The 14203-nt window shown below is 40.9% G+C and overlaps 1 protein-coding gene across 4 annotated transcripts in view; it reads left to right on the plus strand.

Moving 5' to 3' along the window:
- Nucleotides 1-11485, plus strand: part of ankfn1 (ankyrin repeat and fibronectin type III domain containing 1) — a 161842-nt gene extending 150357 nt beyond the window's left edge. For all 4 annotated transcript variants that reach the window (XM_060940063.1, XM_060940064.1, XM_060940066.1 and 1 more), the window contains 4 exons: nucleotides 917-1085; nucleotides 1807-1973; nucleotides 4671-4881; nucleotides 9629-11485. In XM_060940063.1, the coding sequence (XP_060796046.1) occupies nucleotides 917-1085; nucleotides 1807-1973; nucleotides 4671-4881; nucleotides 9629-10338 (1257 nt within the window). In that variant the 3' untranslated portion in view covers nucleotides 10339-11485. The remainder of the gene's footprint in view (nucleotides 1-916; nucleotides 1086-1806; nucleotides 1974-4670; nucleotides 4882-9628) is intronic.
- The last annotated feature ends 2718 nt before the right edge of the window (nucleotides 11486-14203 follow it).

Below are 14203 nucleotides of genomic sequence, written 5' to 3' on the forward strand. Positions count from 1 at the left end.
AAGTTTGGTCACCACATTGCTTTTAACCAACCAATGAATCACTAAAGGTTAGACTTGTGCTCATCACAAATGTGATGAGCTATAATTCACCATAACCAAATGCACAACAGTTTTTACTTCATCAGTAGGCATTTAAAATGTGTAACCCTGAAGCTTTTCATGAAAAAAAAAAAAACTTTTACAAATGGAAACAATGCACTGAAAAGTCTTTCGAGGTTTCTGCAATGTTTCTTGGCATCTAATATGTGTGCTATCAGTCCCACACAATTACATTGAGTAACGCATAAACACAAGTTCTTTCCTCTGAAGAATGACTAATTTGCAAATTTAGATCGTAACACAGACTATTGAATATTTTATGAACACATTCCACAACACATGTCTCCCAAAACTGTTTATTGCCCTCAGACTTCCATCATCACTGAGTTTTGAGTAAATGTCCTTTTGGTTCTTTTCTCGGTACAGTGTAATGTGTTAAAATTCCTGTTTGTGATCATCAACCATATATTTCAGATGTGGTAAATAGAGATTAAGCTGAAAACCACTGGAGTATTCATCTGAAGCTGACATTTAGGCATTGTTTTCTCACTTGATCACACTGGAATAAATAACCAAAAAGGAAATGAAATCTTATACACTACACTGTGCGTATAGACCGTGTTGGAGGGTAATGTAACACATATGTATATGTAACGCTTTGAGTATAAAAATACAGGAATATCTAGGAAATATTTTGAATCGCACTTATCTTTGCAACAATTGTGTTAAATTCAGCTCATCCCATTGCACCACTGTTTATTGAAAAGCATTGCCTCTGATTTCTATTGGCCACTAAGTTAAAATGGCCTGCCATTGTTTCATTTAAACTGAAATGTGTGTGTGTGTGTTCCTTTGTGTGTGTCTATTTCTTGAACAGGCTAAGCACTTCCGTCTCTACACACAGGAGGTGCTCGAGTTGGGTCACAATGTGTCCTTTCTTTTGCTGCTGCCTGCCTCAGACGCCGTGTGCACTGCCCCAGGCCAGGCCAATCCCTACACACCCCACTCGGGCTTCCTCAACCTCCCTCTTCAAATGTTTGAGCTCGGTACACTGGCTTCTGTTTCAAGCTCTACAATATTAGCTCAGTTGGCCTTATAAAATCCACAGATTCCTTTTTCCCACCCCACCACCCCCCAGCCCCTCCTCTGCGTCCAATCACACTCCCAGTGGAGCCTCACTAAATCACACAGACCCACAAATACACACGCCAGCAGGGGAGAAGTCTGCTTTGCGGCTAGCCAAATACCCCCTCCCATTCCAGACTGGGTAAAAATGAAGAAAGGTTAAGCAAGTAATCGATATTGTAATTGAACCAGATCTGTGCAAACACCACTAAATCATTTTTATTTCAATCAGCCTGTAAATTTGTGCGAAGAAGCAAATCTTGTTGATGTGCAAAGCCGTGCTTGTAATTTAGAATGCTCGGTTACTTCTTTAGCTGACGGTTTGATGTTATTTGGACGGTTTTGAACAGTTATTTGAAATGTGATCCTGTGGAGCAGATTACGTCTAAATACATTTGTAGACCACCAAGAGATTAAGGGAAGACTTTTCAAAGAATCATCGGTGTCTGTGGTATATTAATTATAGCTTCCTAACGTGCTTGAGTCTTCACAAGATAATTTAGAAGGATTTGTTTTTCACAGCATAAAACTGACTAAATAAACTGAGATTTCTGATGTGGCTGGCTATTACATATTACGTAATACAACATTTACTGAATTACTTTTTTTTTTTTTTTCCTCTCTCCATGTCTCTGTGTTCAGTTCACTTCTGTGCATATAAGGAGAAGTTTATTAGCCTGTACTGCCGTCTGTCCTCTGTGCTCGACCTGGACGCCTTGATAACGCAGCAGGCTTTGAGAGAGGCCATTACAGATACTGAACTGTCCATTGCTAAACAAAGACACCAACATATACTTGACTATATTCAGGTATTACCCGTACTTCTGCACACTGGACTTCACCACATTCAGATGTCATTTAATGTTTTTTGTTTGTTTGCTTGTTGTTTTGCACTTTCATCATTTTATCACACATCTATGACTTCAACACCAACAGTGAGATTGAGCGAAATGTGATTTGTTACACAGTGGTGATGGCTCTTACACGTATTCCCAGACACACCGAAGTGTGCGAAATGCCAAACTACAAAAACAACTTAAGCTAATAATCCAATTAGAATAGTTTATTGATGCTGTAAAGTATAACTACTAGACATATAAACTGTAAAATGGCTTGTTTTTCTTGTGTAGAAATTTCAATACGAGCTTAACAGAGTCTCAGTACAGGACTTGAAAGAGAGCTGTCTGTTCAGCGCACTGGGCTGAAATAATCCCTCTTCGCCACCACGGTCTGGACTATTAATTGAGATTGACCACAAAACCACAAGAGTGTTTGTGTGATGTCGGATCCAAGAGGCTGTGGAAAAAAGTGGTACACTGACCGCAGATTACACACTGCCTGAGAGTGGTGAGGGGAGAGAAAGAATACCGATCAATGTGAGGAACTGCGTGGCCTGTGTGTGGCTACGCAATGTGGCACCAATTAGCATAAACATTTTAATGTTCCACAGAGGAGCATGAAAAAAAAAAGGGCCATATCTGTCAAAATGGCACATTAACGCAAAGCACTTAAGGTTCTGCTCTTGTATGAGAGATGGATTTTTCCACTGTCAGGTTCTGTCAAGGAACTAATACAGATTGGCCACAAAAACATACACTTTTTAAATATTTGAGCCATATCGTGTCATTTACAGATGAAGGTTCCGTGACATATTTCTTTTCTTAAGTAGGAACCACATTCTCTTAATTTACAAGGCTGGCTATTTTACTTGGGAGAGGTTCGTTGTGTCATTCACTAAATCATCAAAAATTGTTATTGATCATCGTAGCTTTTAAAACTCTTGTGCAGCCTTTTAATGTGTGGAAGCTTTGCAATCTCTGAATCATTTCCAGTCAGCAACAAGTCAGTGATACGGACATGACTTGTGTGAAATCAGGTTAAAAAGAAAAATGAAATGCTTGGAAAATCTTAAACGGTTCAGAAATCGTAGTAAGTTAGTAATAGATTTTTTTTTTTTTAAAAACGACCCTTATTCTAAAATACAGTGAATTAATGCTCTTGTATGGACTACGCCATCCTTTGAGTACTTTCCCCTTATAAGTTGCTGTAGTATCTCCAAGCCAACATCAAAATGAACGCTGATTTGTTGAATTGAGTTCTCTCGCTAGTGAAAGCTGCCCCTTCCATTTTATTTCACTTGTCGTATTCTAGTCCCTCCTTTTGTCATCAGAGCCCCAGCATATTTTCCAAAGCAGTCATCCTCTGGTGTCAAACCTCATTCTCATAAGTTGAATCTCACATGACATTTGCAAGGAGGAGCTCAAATTGCAGCGTTTTTTTCATCTCCCCTGACTTTTTTTTTTCTCTACATTTTCCTCGCCATTCTGAAATGAGTTCCTTGTAAATACAATTGCGTAGTAAGATTCAAGAATGGAAAATATGAAAGTGGGAATTGAGGAGATTCACTATGTGGAAGTCAACAGCTCTGATTGAAAACACATTCTGCTTCTCACTTTATTTTAGCACGAACTGAGCTTTATTAAACTTTGAAGATTCAAAGAGCCACTCTAAGGCACTCAAATTTAATATCTTGGTGGCATCTAATCAAGACTTTGACAATTAGTAGCTTCTAGATGACATTTTTATAAGCGAGGGTATTTATGTGGCATTGAAGAAATGTCAGAAGTTTTCCACTAAAATAAGATTAATAGTATAAAATATACACTACCGTTCAAAAGTTTGGGGTCACCCAGACAATTTTGTGTTTTCCATGAAAAGTCACACTTTTATTTACCGCCATAAGTTGTAAAATGAATAGAAAATCTAGTCAAGCCATTTTTCTGGCCATTTTGAGCATTTAATCGACCCCACAAATGTGATGCTCCAGAAACTCAATCTGCTCAAAGGAAGGTCAGTTTTATAGCTTCTCTAAAGAGCTAAACTGTTTTCAGCTGTGCTAACAAGATTGTACAAGGGTTTTCTAATCATCCATTAGCCTTCTGAGGCAATGAGCAAACACATTGTACCATTAGAACACTGGAGTGAGAGTTGCTGGAAATGGGCCTCTATACACCTATGGAGATATTGCACCAAAACCCAGACATTTGCAGCTAGAATAGTCATTTACCACATTAGCAATGTATAGAGTGGATTTCTGATTAGTTTAAAGTGATCTTCATTGAAAAGAACAGTGCTTTTCTTTCAAAAATAAGGACATTTCAAAGTGACCCCAAACTTTTGAACGGTAGTGTATATAAAGTTGGAAAGAGAATCTGCTTTCACCGTATTGAGGGTTGAAAACATTTATGACTCGACATCTGCACATCACACATTGTCAGGTCGTCCTGTCTCGTTCTTAGGTCTTGTCATGGCATCGATTTCTTTCGCTGCAACTTGCCATTTTAATGCAGTTTTTGCACACTACATACTAACTCCGGATAACTGCAGATAAGCATCACAGAAAATGTTTTTCTCTTCGAGTCATAGATTCTATCAGAGCACAGCTAGAAGAGCAATGAATGAAACCTCTCTTTTCACAACGGCATTATTAATGTGTTGTTTCACAGCAAATGGATGAGATGTGGCGAGATATCCGGTGGATCACTGATGCCCTGCAGTATGCCCGCTATAAACAGCCTCTGGGCGGTGTGCCCATCACGTGGCTGATTGATGCTAGCTCAGAATCCGTACCACAGAAGTATGACTCTATCTCCTCCAGCGCAGACTACCTTCCTACTCCCTCTCCCTCACCTGAGTTAAGAAGAAAGGCTACAGAAGGTAAAGCATGTTTGTTATCATATCTGTAGTGGTGTTTAATAATTAAAGTATTTTAAAGGAGCCAGCTCACTCTTCCCAGAATCCAATTCATTATTTTTGTTTACATATGGGTCACTGGGGTTTGAAAGGACACAACGGCTACTCTGCTACAGTGGTGCTTGAAAGTTTGTGAACCCTTTAGAATTTTCTATATTTCTGCATAAATATGACCTAAAACATCATCAGATTTTCACACAAGTCCTAAAAGTAGATAAAGAGAACCCAGTTAAACAAATGAGACAAAAATATTATACTTGCTCATTTATTTATTGAGGAAAATGATCCAATATTACACATCTGTGAATGGCAAAAGTATGTGAACCTCGAGGATTAGCAGTTAATTTGAAGCTGAAATTAGAGTCAGGTGTTTTCAATCAATGGGATGACAATCAGGTGCAAGTGGGCACCCCGTTTTATTTAAAGAACAGGGATCTATCAAAGTCTGATCTTCACAACACATGTTTGTGGAAGTGTATCATGGCACAAACAAAGGAGATTTCTGAGGACCTCAGAAAAAGCACTGTTGATGCTCATCAGGCTGGAAAAGGTTACAAAACCATCTCTAAAGAGTTTGGACTCCACCAATCCACAGTCAGACAGGTTGCGTACAAATGGAGGAAATTCAAGACTATTGTTACCCTCCCCAGGAGTGGTCGACCAACAATGATCACTCCAAGAGCAAGCTGTGTAATAGTCGGCGAGGTCACAAAGGGCCCCAGAGTAACTTCTAAGCAACTGAAGGCCTCTATCACATTGGCTAATGTTAATGTTCATGAGTCCACCATCAGGAGAACACTGAACAACAATGGTGTGCATGGCAGGGTTGCAAGGAGAAAGCCACTGCTCTCCAAAAAGAACATTGCTGCTCGTCTACAGTTTGCTAAAGATCATGTGGACAAGCCAGAAGGCTATTGGAAAAATGTTTTGTGGATGGATGAGACCAAACTAGAACTTTTTGGTTTAAATGAGGAGTGTTATGTTTGGAGAAAGGAAAACACTGCATTCCAGCATAAGAACCTTATCCCATCTGTGAAACATGGTGGTGGTAGTATCATGGTTTGGGCCTGTTTTGCTGCATCTGGGCCAGGACGGCTTGCCATCATTGATGGAACAATGAATTCTGAATTATACCAGCGAATTCTAAAGGAAAATGCCAGGAAATCCATCCATGAACTGAATCTCAAGAGAAGGTGGGTCACACAGCAAGACAACGACCCTAAGCACACAAGTCGTTCTACCAAAGAATGGTTAAAGAAGAATAAAGTTAATGTTTTGGAATGGCCAAGTCAAAGTCGTGACTTTAATCCAAACGAAATGTTGTGGAAGGACCTGAAGCGAGCAGTTCATGTGAGGAAACCCACCAACATCCCAGAGTTGAAGCTGTTCTGTACGGAGGAATGGGCTAAAATTCCTCCAAGCCGGTGTGCAGGACTGATCAACAGTTACCGGAAACGTTTAGTTGCAGTTATTGCTGCACAAGGGGGTCACACCAGATACTGAAAGCAAAGGTTCACATACTTTTGCCACTTACAGATATGTAATATTGGATCATTTTCCTCAATAAATAAATGACCAAGTATAATATTTTTGTCCCATTTGTTTAACTGGGTTCTCTTTATCTACTTTTAGGACTTGTGTGAAAATCTGATGATGTTTTAGGTCATATTTAGGCAGAAATATAGAAAATTCTGAAGGGTTCACAAACTTTCAAGCGCCACTGTAGCTCTCTTCATTTGGGTTCACCTAGCTGAGTACCAGGCCTTTACAAGAAAACTTTCACGAATAAAAAGCACACAAGTTTGAACACAATATGGCCAATATTTATAAGATGTCCAAGGCCAGTTCTGATCCATTACAATGGAATAACCATACGATAATGGAATTAATCAGTTGAAAGAATTTAAAGCTAGACTGCCTTTCAGATTTTTCAAGTTTAGGTCAAAAATAATTTTTCCTGACATCCAATTATTTTTGTTTAGTGGACCGAAAGCTACTAAATTCGAATTACAGACTTCCAATTTTAGTAGTTTTTTTAGGGTTTTTTTCAATAGAACAATTAATTAATTTTGGCCACATGGCCCTAAAATTCTCCACTATTATTTCTTGCTTCACCATGATGAAATACAAGGTACTACGTCATGCATCATGTGGTGGGCTTTCCCTGTTCGTGCAAGGCATTGTGGGATACAAATTTGAAACGGGAGAGAAAAGTGGAGGTCGTGAGTGTGCAAATGAGACATGAAAGACCGACTACAGTAACGGAAAGCAAGAAGAAAAGACGTTATGTTGCGAAGGAAAGGAAACGCAGGACCAAACTAATAAATATTAGCGCTCAGCGAGCACCTCGGTGTGATCAGCTGTTCATTTAGCGACAGAATGATGGAACTGTCAATGCACAGTCAAGGTAAACCTGTAGATGGCAGTAATGCAACACTGGATGCCAGCTGCCGTAAAACCCAAAAGATGAAGAAGAAGAAGCTGCCGAAGGTAAGCGTGCGCATGCGTGAACAGACTTCCTCTGTCTGCTTGACCGTGCGAAGTGAGTGATTTCATGCACATTATTTGCGAGGGAATCCCCTCAGGTTAAATAACTTCCCAGCCACAGAATGACATGGGTTTTTTTTTTAGGTATTACAGAAATAAACATACATCACAATGACCAAATTTGAGAGGAACTAAATTTCACTGATTTTATGAAATCGAAAGTCCGTGTATTTTTAACTACTTTGACAAAATATCTTCAATTTCATGTTACGGTGTATGAACTATGGCCTATCCACGTTGTTGCGGATTGTTTTTCAAATGAAATACAATGGAATATCGATGGCAATGAAAATGATGATTCGTGACTTAGCATAGAGGCTTCTGGGAAGGGTGAGCCTTTAATGAGACATCTTACCAGAGACTTTATGCAAGTTACATTGTGCCAAACTAATGCATTCTAATACGAATTAGTAACAGACCAAAATAAAATTACAACATCAAATTGGAAAAAACAACAACAAAACAAAAAAAATCACAAAGGTGAAAACTTTTAAAGTAAGCTCAGGAAAAAGAATTCCACTTTCTAGTTAGCCTAGTGAAACAATTTAATATGAAGTTACTTGTTATTATCTTGAAGAGTAACCCTAGGCTGACACTTGCACGACTTTTGGCCACGATTTTGTCGTGGCAAGTCGTGCCATTTTGGGGCACGAACTGGGAGGCTCCCGCACTGTTCACGACTAGTTCACACATAGTTCACGACGAGTTCACGAATGCGTGCCCGTCCACATTCACGAACTGGCACGACGAGTTCACGTATAGTTTGCGCATAGTTTACGCACTTCCCGCATTGGCACGACGAGTTTGCGCAATTCGGACGGTGTCGTGCCGACTTGGGCACGCCTGTGTCATGCACAACCTCATCCTCATCAGATACCCACACGCAATTTCAGAAGTGGACCGCGAAGATCCGGACACACATGATCTGATCCCTGGTGGATGGAGGACTGACCGACACCTGCAGGGGCTGCTGCCTCTAACCGGCCATCATACCCAGAAGGATGCAAAGGATCGGCGAGACTACTTGTCACATTACTACATGTCCTCTGCTGGTGCTGTCCCTTGGCAAGAAAGAATGGTAGTAGCTTCATGAGCTGCATCCACAGTTGTTCCATTTTTGAAATAAAAGAAACAAAACTCCCCCCCAAAAAAAAAAAGTCATGAAGGAATAGAAAATAAAAGACATTAAAGAAAAAAAGCAAGAAAAAAAATTGCGAATGGCGAGAAGTGTCCGGGAAGCCCTATATATACCCCCGCACCGACGCGAGCGCCACTGTCGCGCAGTAGTCGTGAACTGCTCGTGAACTCGTCGTGAACTGCTCATGCCATGCGCAAACTGTTCGTGAAGTGCGTAAACTAGTCGTGAACTGCTCGTGCCATCAATGCGTGACCGTGTCAGTGGGAAGGCACGGCCACGCTGCGACGCGCACCAATTCGTGAACATGTCGTGAACTACTCGTGAACTCGACGTGAGCTGTTCGTGAACTATTCGTGGCAGTTCGTGACAGTCGTGGCATGGCGCGCACTTCCACGCACTGGCACGCATCCTCCCGCATCGTCCCGACGAGTTCACGACGAGATCATGAACAGTTTGCGCATAGTTCACGACCCGATCGCGAAATTTTGTCGTGACCAAAATTTTGAACATTTCAGAATTCTCGTCCCGACATGGCACGCAGTCACAACGGGTTTACGCACACTTCACGCCAGTTTACGACTAGTTTGCGCACTGGCACGACTCGAGTCGTGCCAATGCATGCCACGGAATCGTGCAAGTGTCAGCGTACCCTAATTCTTTCTTTAGGTGGCCTTTCAGTGTTCACACACACATAGTTAACATCATACCAAGTAGCTAGCATATTTTAAATATCATAGCAATGCCCTTGATAAAAGATGAGCACAAAGCATTAGTTGATTTATTTATGCGCATATTTCCTTTAATTGTAAACTTTCCGCGGTTTCTGTAACCAGTCACAACAAGCATGCAATGTTCAATACAGACTTTCCTTTTCCATTTCAAGTTCATTTCGACAGGCTTCAAGTTTGACATGATTTTGCTGTTGTTTTTTGCTTGTTAATGTGTTCTGCACTTATGGGCAACTATAGTTTTAAGTATTGAAAATATATATATATTTTTTAAAAATCAGCACATTTTTCATTCCAGACTCCCAGGCAGTCTCTGATGAAGAAGGCTGCTCTGAGGTCTTCCTCCCGACAGACAGCGACTATGACTCCAGTGATGCTCTGAGCCCACGAGATCTAGACCTGGTTTATTCTTCAGCCCAGGATCTATCCCATCAGGCTGTGCACACACTGAGCGGCAGCGCCCCTGACGTCCTGCAGATGCACGACCTCAAACCCAGCGCCTGCTCTAAGCCAATACTGGAGACTGACTCCTTCACTAAAGACCTGGAGGAACTGTCCCTGTCCTCTTACTCCAGCAGATCATCAGAAAAGACGTCTCGCTACAAGCGCAAGCTGCTCTCTAGGAGTCAGCCCCAGAGGAGCTGCTTCAGTGGAACACATCGCTGGCTGAGGGTCCAGAGTGAGAACCAGACACCTTCACTTTCAGAGGGGATTTACACCCGGCAGAACGAGCTGGACCTGCCTCTAGAGCTCCCTGTCTCTTTCCCACGCTCCTCCTACAGCATGGACAACTGGAAGGAAAATAAGAGTGAGAGCAAATGCACTGTGCACAGGATCTTTGTGGAGTCATGCAATGAGACATACCTGAGTGGAGATGGTGCTCGATGGCCAGATGAAAAGGATGAGGCACATGAAGGAGCTGCAGCAGGAGGGACGGCAGCTCAGGAAGCGGACTCGGACGACCAAACCAATGAACTGGTTTCTGACATACTCAGCAGCACTCTCTAGAACGAGCCATCCTGTGTTATTGTATGTCATGTCGATGTGTTTTATCATATTGCCACTAGACAGCCTCTAAGTGAATACAGTTATGGCATGTAGACTCTTCGTGTTCTAGTATGTGGAAAATCCATTAAAAGAATGTGCAGGAAGAAAAAAACAAGTTGCTGGTCAACTCTGTAGGACTCATAAACAGTGGCTATGACTGTTAATATACTTACTATTAATGCAACATGAAATAACATGCTGCTTTAACTTTTGAACTTGAAACTGCCTCTGCAGAGACTGATATGACAGGTGAAAAGTAGTACTTTAACTCCCAGTCTTTAGAATCGGCTTTCAGATTTAGTTCTTACATCTGAGGTATAAACATATGCCTGTGAGTTAATCAGGTATACGTTTGCTTCCTATTGGCATACACTAAAGTCTCACCTGAAAAATGTATTAGTATCGGATAAACAGTACCTTTCAAATGCTTGGACACACCTACTCATGCATAGGTTTTTCTGTATTTTGACTGTTTTCTACATTCTAGAACAATACTGAAGACGTCAAAACTATAAAACAAGACCATCAGTGGTGGCATAGTGCACTCCGACCCCATCTAGTTCAAAAGGAACGATCTGAAGTGGGCCACCTTGTGCAATAAATGTTGCAAGCTACAGTATATACACCCTAGGGCCAGAAATTTGCCAGAAATTGACCGAGAAGAAGTGATTTTTGTTGAACTGCTCATTAAGGCTTAATTAGTCCATAACTTCATTAATAATTGTAATTAAGCAAATCTGAGTAGAAGTTATATGCACCTTAGGTATGCCTACCTTCAGGCCAGAAAGAATCAAAATCGGTGATGAATTGAAGGAGAAGAAGCAATTTGTATGGAAATTGCTCATTAGTGCTTATTACTCCATATCTTAATTATTAATTGCAATTATGTAAATTTGGGTAGAAGCTATATGCACCCCGGGCAGACCGACCTTCCTGCCAAAAAGAATAAAAATCGGTGAAGAATTGAGAGAGAAGAAGCGATTTTCATGAAATGTGGATGACGCCGGACAGATGCCAGACAACACATGATGGCATAAGCTCATCGCCTGTCAGCCGGATGAGCTAATAACATCTCATCTCATTATCTGTAGCCGCTTTATCCTGTTCTACAGGGTCGCAGGCAAGCTGGAGCCTATCCCAGCTGACTACGGGCGAAAGGCGGGGTACACCCTGGACAAGTCGCCAGGTCATCACAGGGCTGACACATAGACACAGACAACCATTCACACTCACATTCACACCTACGCTCAATTTAGAGTCACCAGTTAACCTAACCTGCATGTCTTTGGACTGTGGGGGAAACTGGAGCACCCGGAGGAAACCCACGCGGACACGGGGAGAACATGCAAACTCCACACAGAAAGGCCCTCGCTGGTCACGGGGCTCGAACCCGGACCTTCTTGCTGTGAGGCGACAGCGCTAACCACTACACCACCGTGCCGCCTAGCTAATAACATATGGAACATATATGGAATTATGTGGTAAACAAAAAAGTTTTACAAAAACAAAATACGCTTCATATTTTAGATTCTGGCGGCACGGTGGTGTAGTGGTTAGCGCTGTCGCCTCACAGCAAGAAGGTCCTGGGTTCGAGCCCCGTGGCCGGCGAGGGCCTTTCTGTGCGGAGTTTGCATGTTCTCCCCGTGTCCGCGTGGGTTTCCTCCGGGTGCTCCGGTTTCCCCCACAGTCCAAAGACCTGCAGGTTAGGTTAACTGGTGACTCTAAATTGACCGTAGGTGTGAATGTGAGTGTGAATGGTTGTCTGTGTCTATGTGTCAGCCCTGTGATGACCTGGCGACTTGTCCAGGGTGTACCCCGCCTTTCGCCCGTAGTCAGCTGGGATAGGCTCCAGCTTGCCTGCGACCCTGTAGAACAGGATAAAGCGGCTACAGATAATGAGATGAGATGAGATTTTAGATTGTTCAAAGTAGCCAGTGTTTACCTTGATGACGCTTTGCACACTATTGGCATTATCTTAACCAGCTCGTCAGTGTGTCTCATCAAAAATTAATTAGTGGAATTACTGGCCTTCTTAATGCATTTGAGACCAAACAGTAAATAGTAAATAATAAAAACACAGTAAATAGCCTGATTCCATAACTGTAATAATCTGTACTATGTCAAGAACCGCTCACCTAAGTAAAGAGAAACGACATCCATCATTACTTTAAGACATGAAGTGTTTCTTAATTAGTAAAAATAAAGAAAAAACGTTGAATGACAAGCTGTGTCCAAACTTTTGACTGGTACTGTAATTAAACCCCAATTTTGTCATGGCCTGATGGTGCTAAATAACAACAAACAGTTCACATTACTAAAGTCTGGCTTCCAAATACTTATAAGCCATGGAAAGTGATCCTGGGCTCTGAATCTTTAACTATCAAATCATCTTTAGAAAGGATCTGAAATGACTTGCTCTAGAAGGTATGAGTGAGTGACAATCCTTTAGAAACATGCAGTGTGGGATATGTTCCCCGTTTTGGAAGCTTTTAACTTGTCCAATTTATTTCAGAAGCTAAAGTTAATGAAGAGGCAGAGGTCCGTGACAAACAAATGGCTCGAATTGCATGTTGTTTACCTCTACCGTATGATTTGGGGTGTGCATTTGTTGTGATCTGAAGTGCTAACCAACAGTGTGAAGTTTTTCTTCAGGTGATCGCTAACTCGCCAGCATTAATACAACTCAAAACCACTCATCATGTTTTATAAACAGGCACATATTAAAAAAAAAAAGTGCACTTTAGAGACCTGTTTACACCCTTTGTGCAGCAAATGCAAGGAAATTTGATGTTCTCCTGTTAGCCCTGGTTTAAAAAAAAAAAAAAAGTATCACCTTTTTGTTTTGTTTTTAATTTTGGTACTGGACATTTGTACCACTTTATATGAAGGGTATGTACCACTTTTTGGATAGCTGTTTGTGACTGTCGTAGTCGGTTATAAAGGATAAATGACTCTTAGTGTCTTCAAAGCCATAGAGATTTTAAGTATATGGACAATTATATTCTTAAAAACAATGCTGTCTGTGGATCCAGTACTGCACTGATAGAGGGATTGTATACATTCAGCCACGATGTACCTCTCTGTAAATTTATAATGGCTTATCCATGCAGTTTCACTTTAATAAGGGTATGTAGAATAGACTGGATGCTGCATATTGAAGTATTTGGAGATAAAGTGATTGTCAGGATGAAAGAGACAGCAAGGGCAGCTGATGTGAGCAACATTGTGAATTTGTCTGTTGTACTGTTATGACTTGCTGATGTTACAGTGTATTGCAAGTATGTATTTGCACCATTGTTTCCTCAAAAACAAAAACGTTTCTACTGCACTTCTGTCCTTTTAAAGATATTGAAATTGTTTCATCCTTCCAAGTTCTGTACAGTGATATCAGTTGAACTAATGATGAAATGCACTACTTTATCGTGTGTGTGTGTGTGTGTGTGTGTGTTTGGACTCAACCCTGACAATTTACAGGATGTGTTTTGCCTGTTCCCTAATAAGTAAAACGTTTAAATAAAATTAAAAAAAATCACTGCAATTAATATTGTTGAAATAATTGTTACTCCAGATAAGTTTAAATGCTACGTCTTTGTCATGATACCTTTATACTGTGCACACAGCAAGCCAAAAGCATCGAAGAGTATCATATCTGTATATTTTTTGAATTATGCATTTATTGACCTGAATAATATATTTGTGTATCATATTTTTGACAGTTATTGTCTTTTATCCATGTTTCTATTGTTACTCATTAGCTTTTGCAATGCAACTGAATCTGACCATGTGGCAGATGTATTTATGTACTTATAAACAAAAATAAATCACC

This window comes from Neoarius graeffei, chromosome 14 (genome assembly GCF_027579695.1).
Source record: "Neoarius graeffei isolate fNeoGra1 chromosome 14, fNeoGra1.pri, whole genome shotgun sequence".
NCBI classification, from domain to species: domain Eukaryota; kingdom Metazoa; phylum Chordata; class Actinopteri; order Siluriformes; family Ariidae; genus Neoarius; species Neoarius graeffei.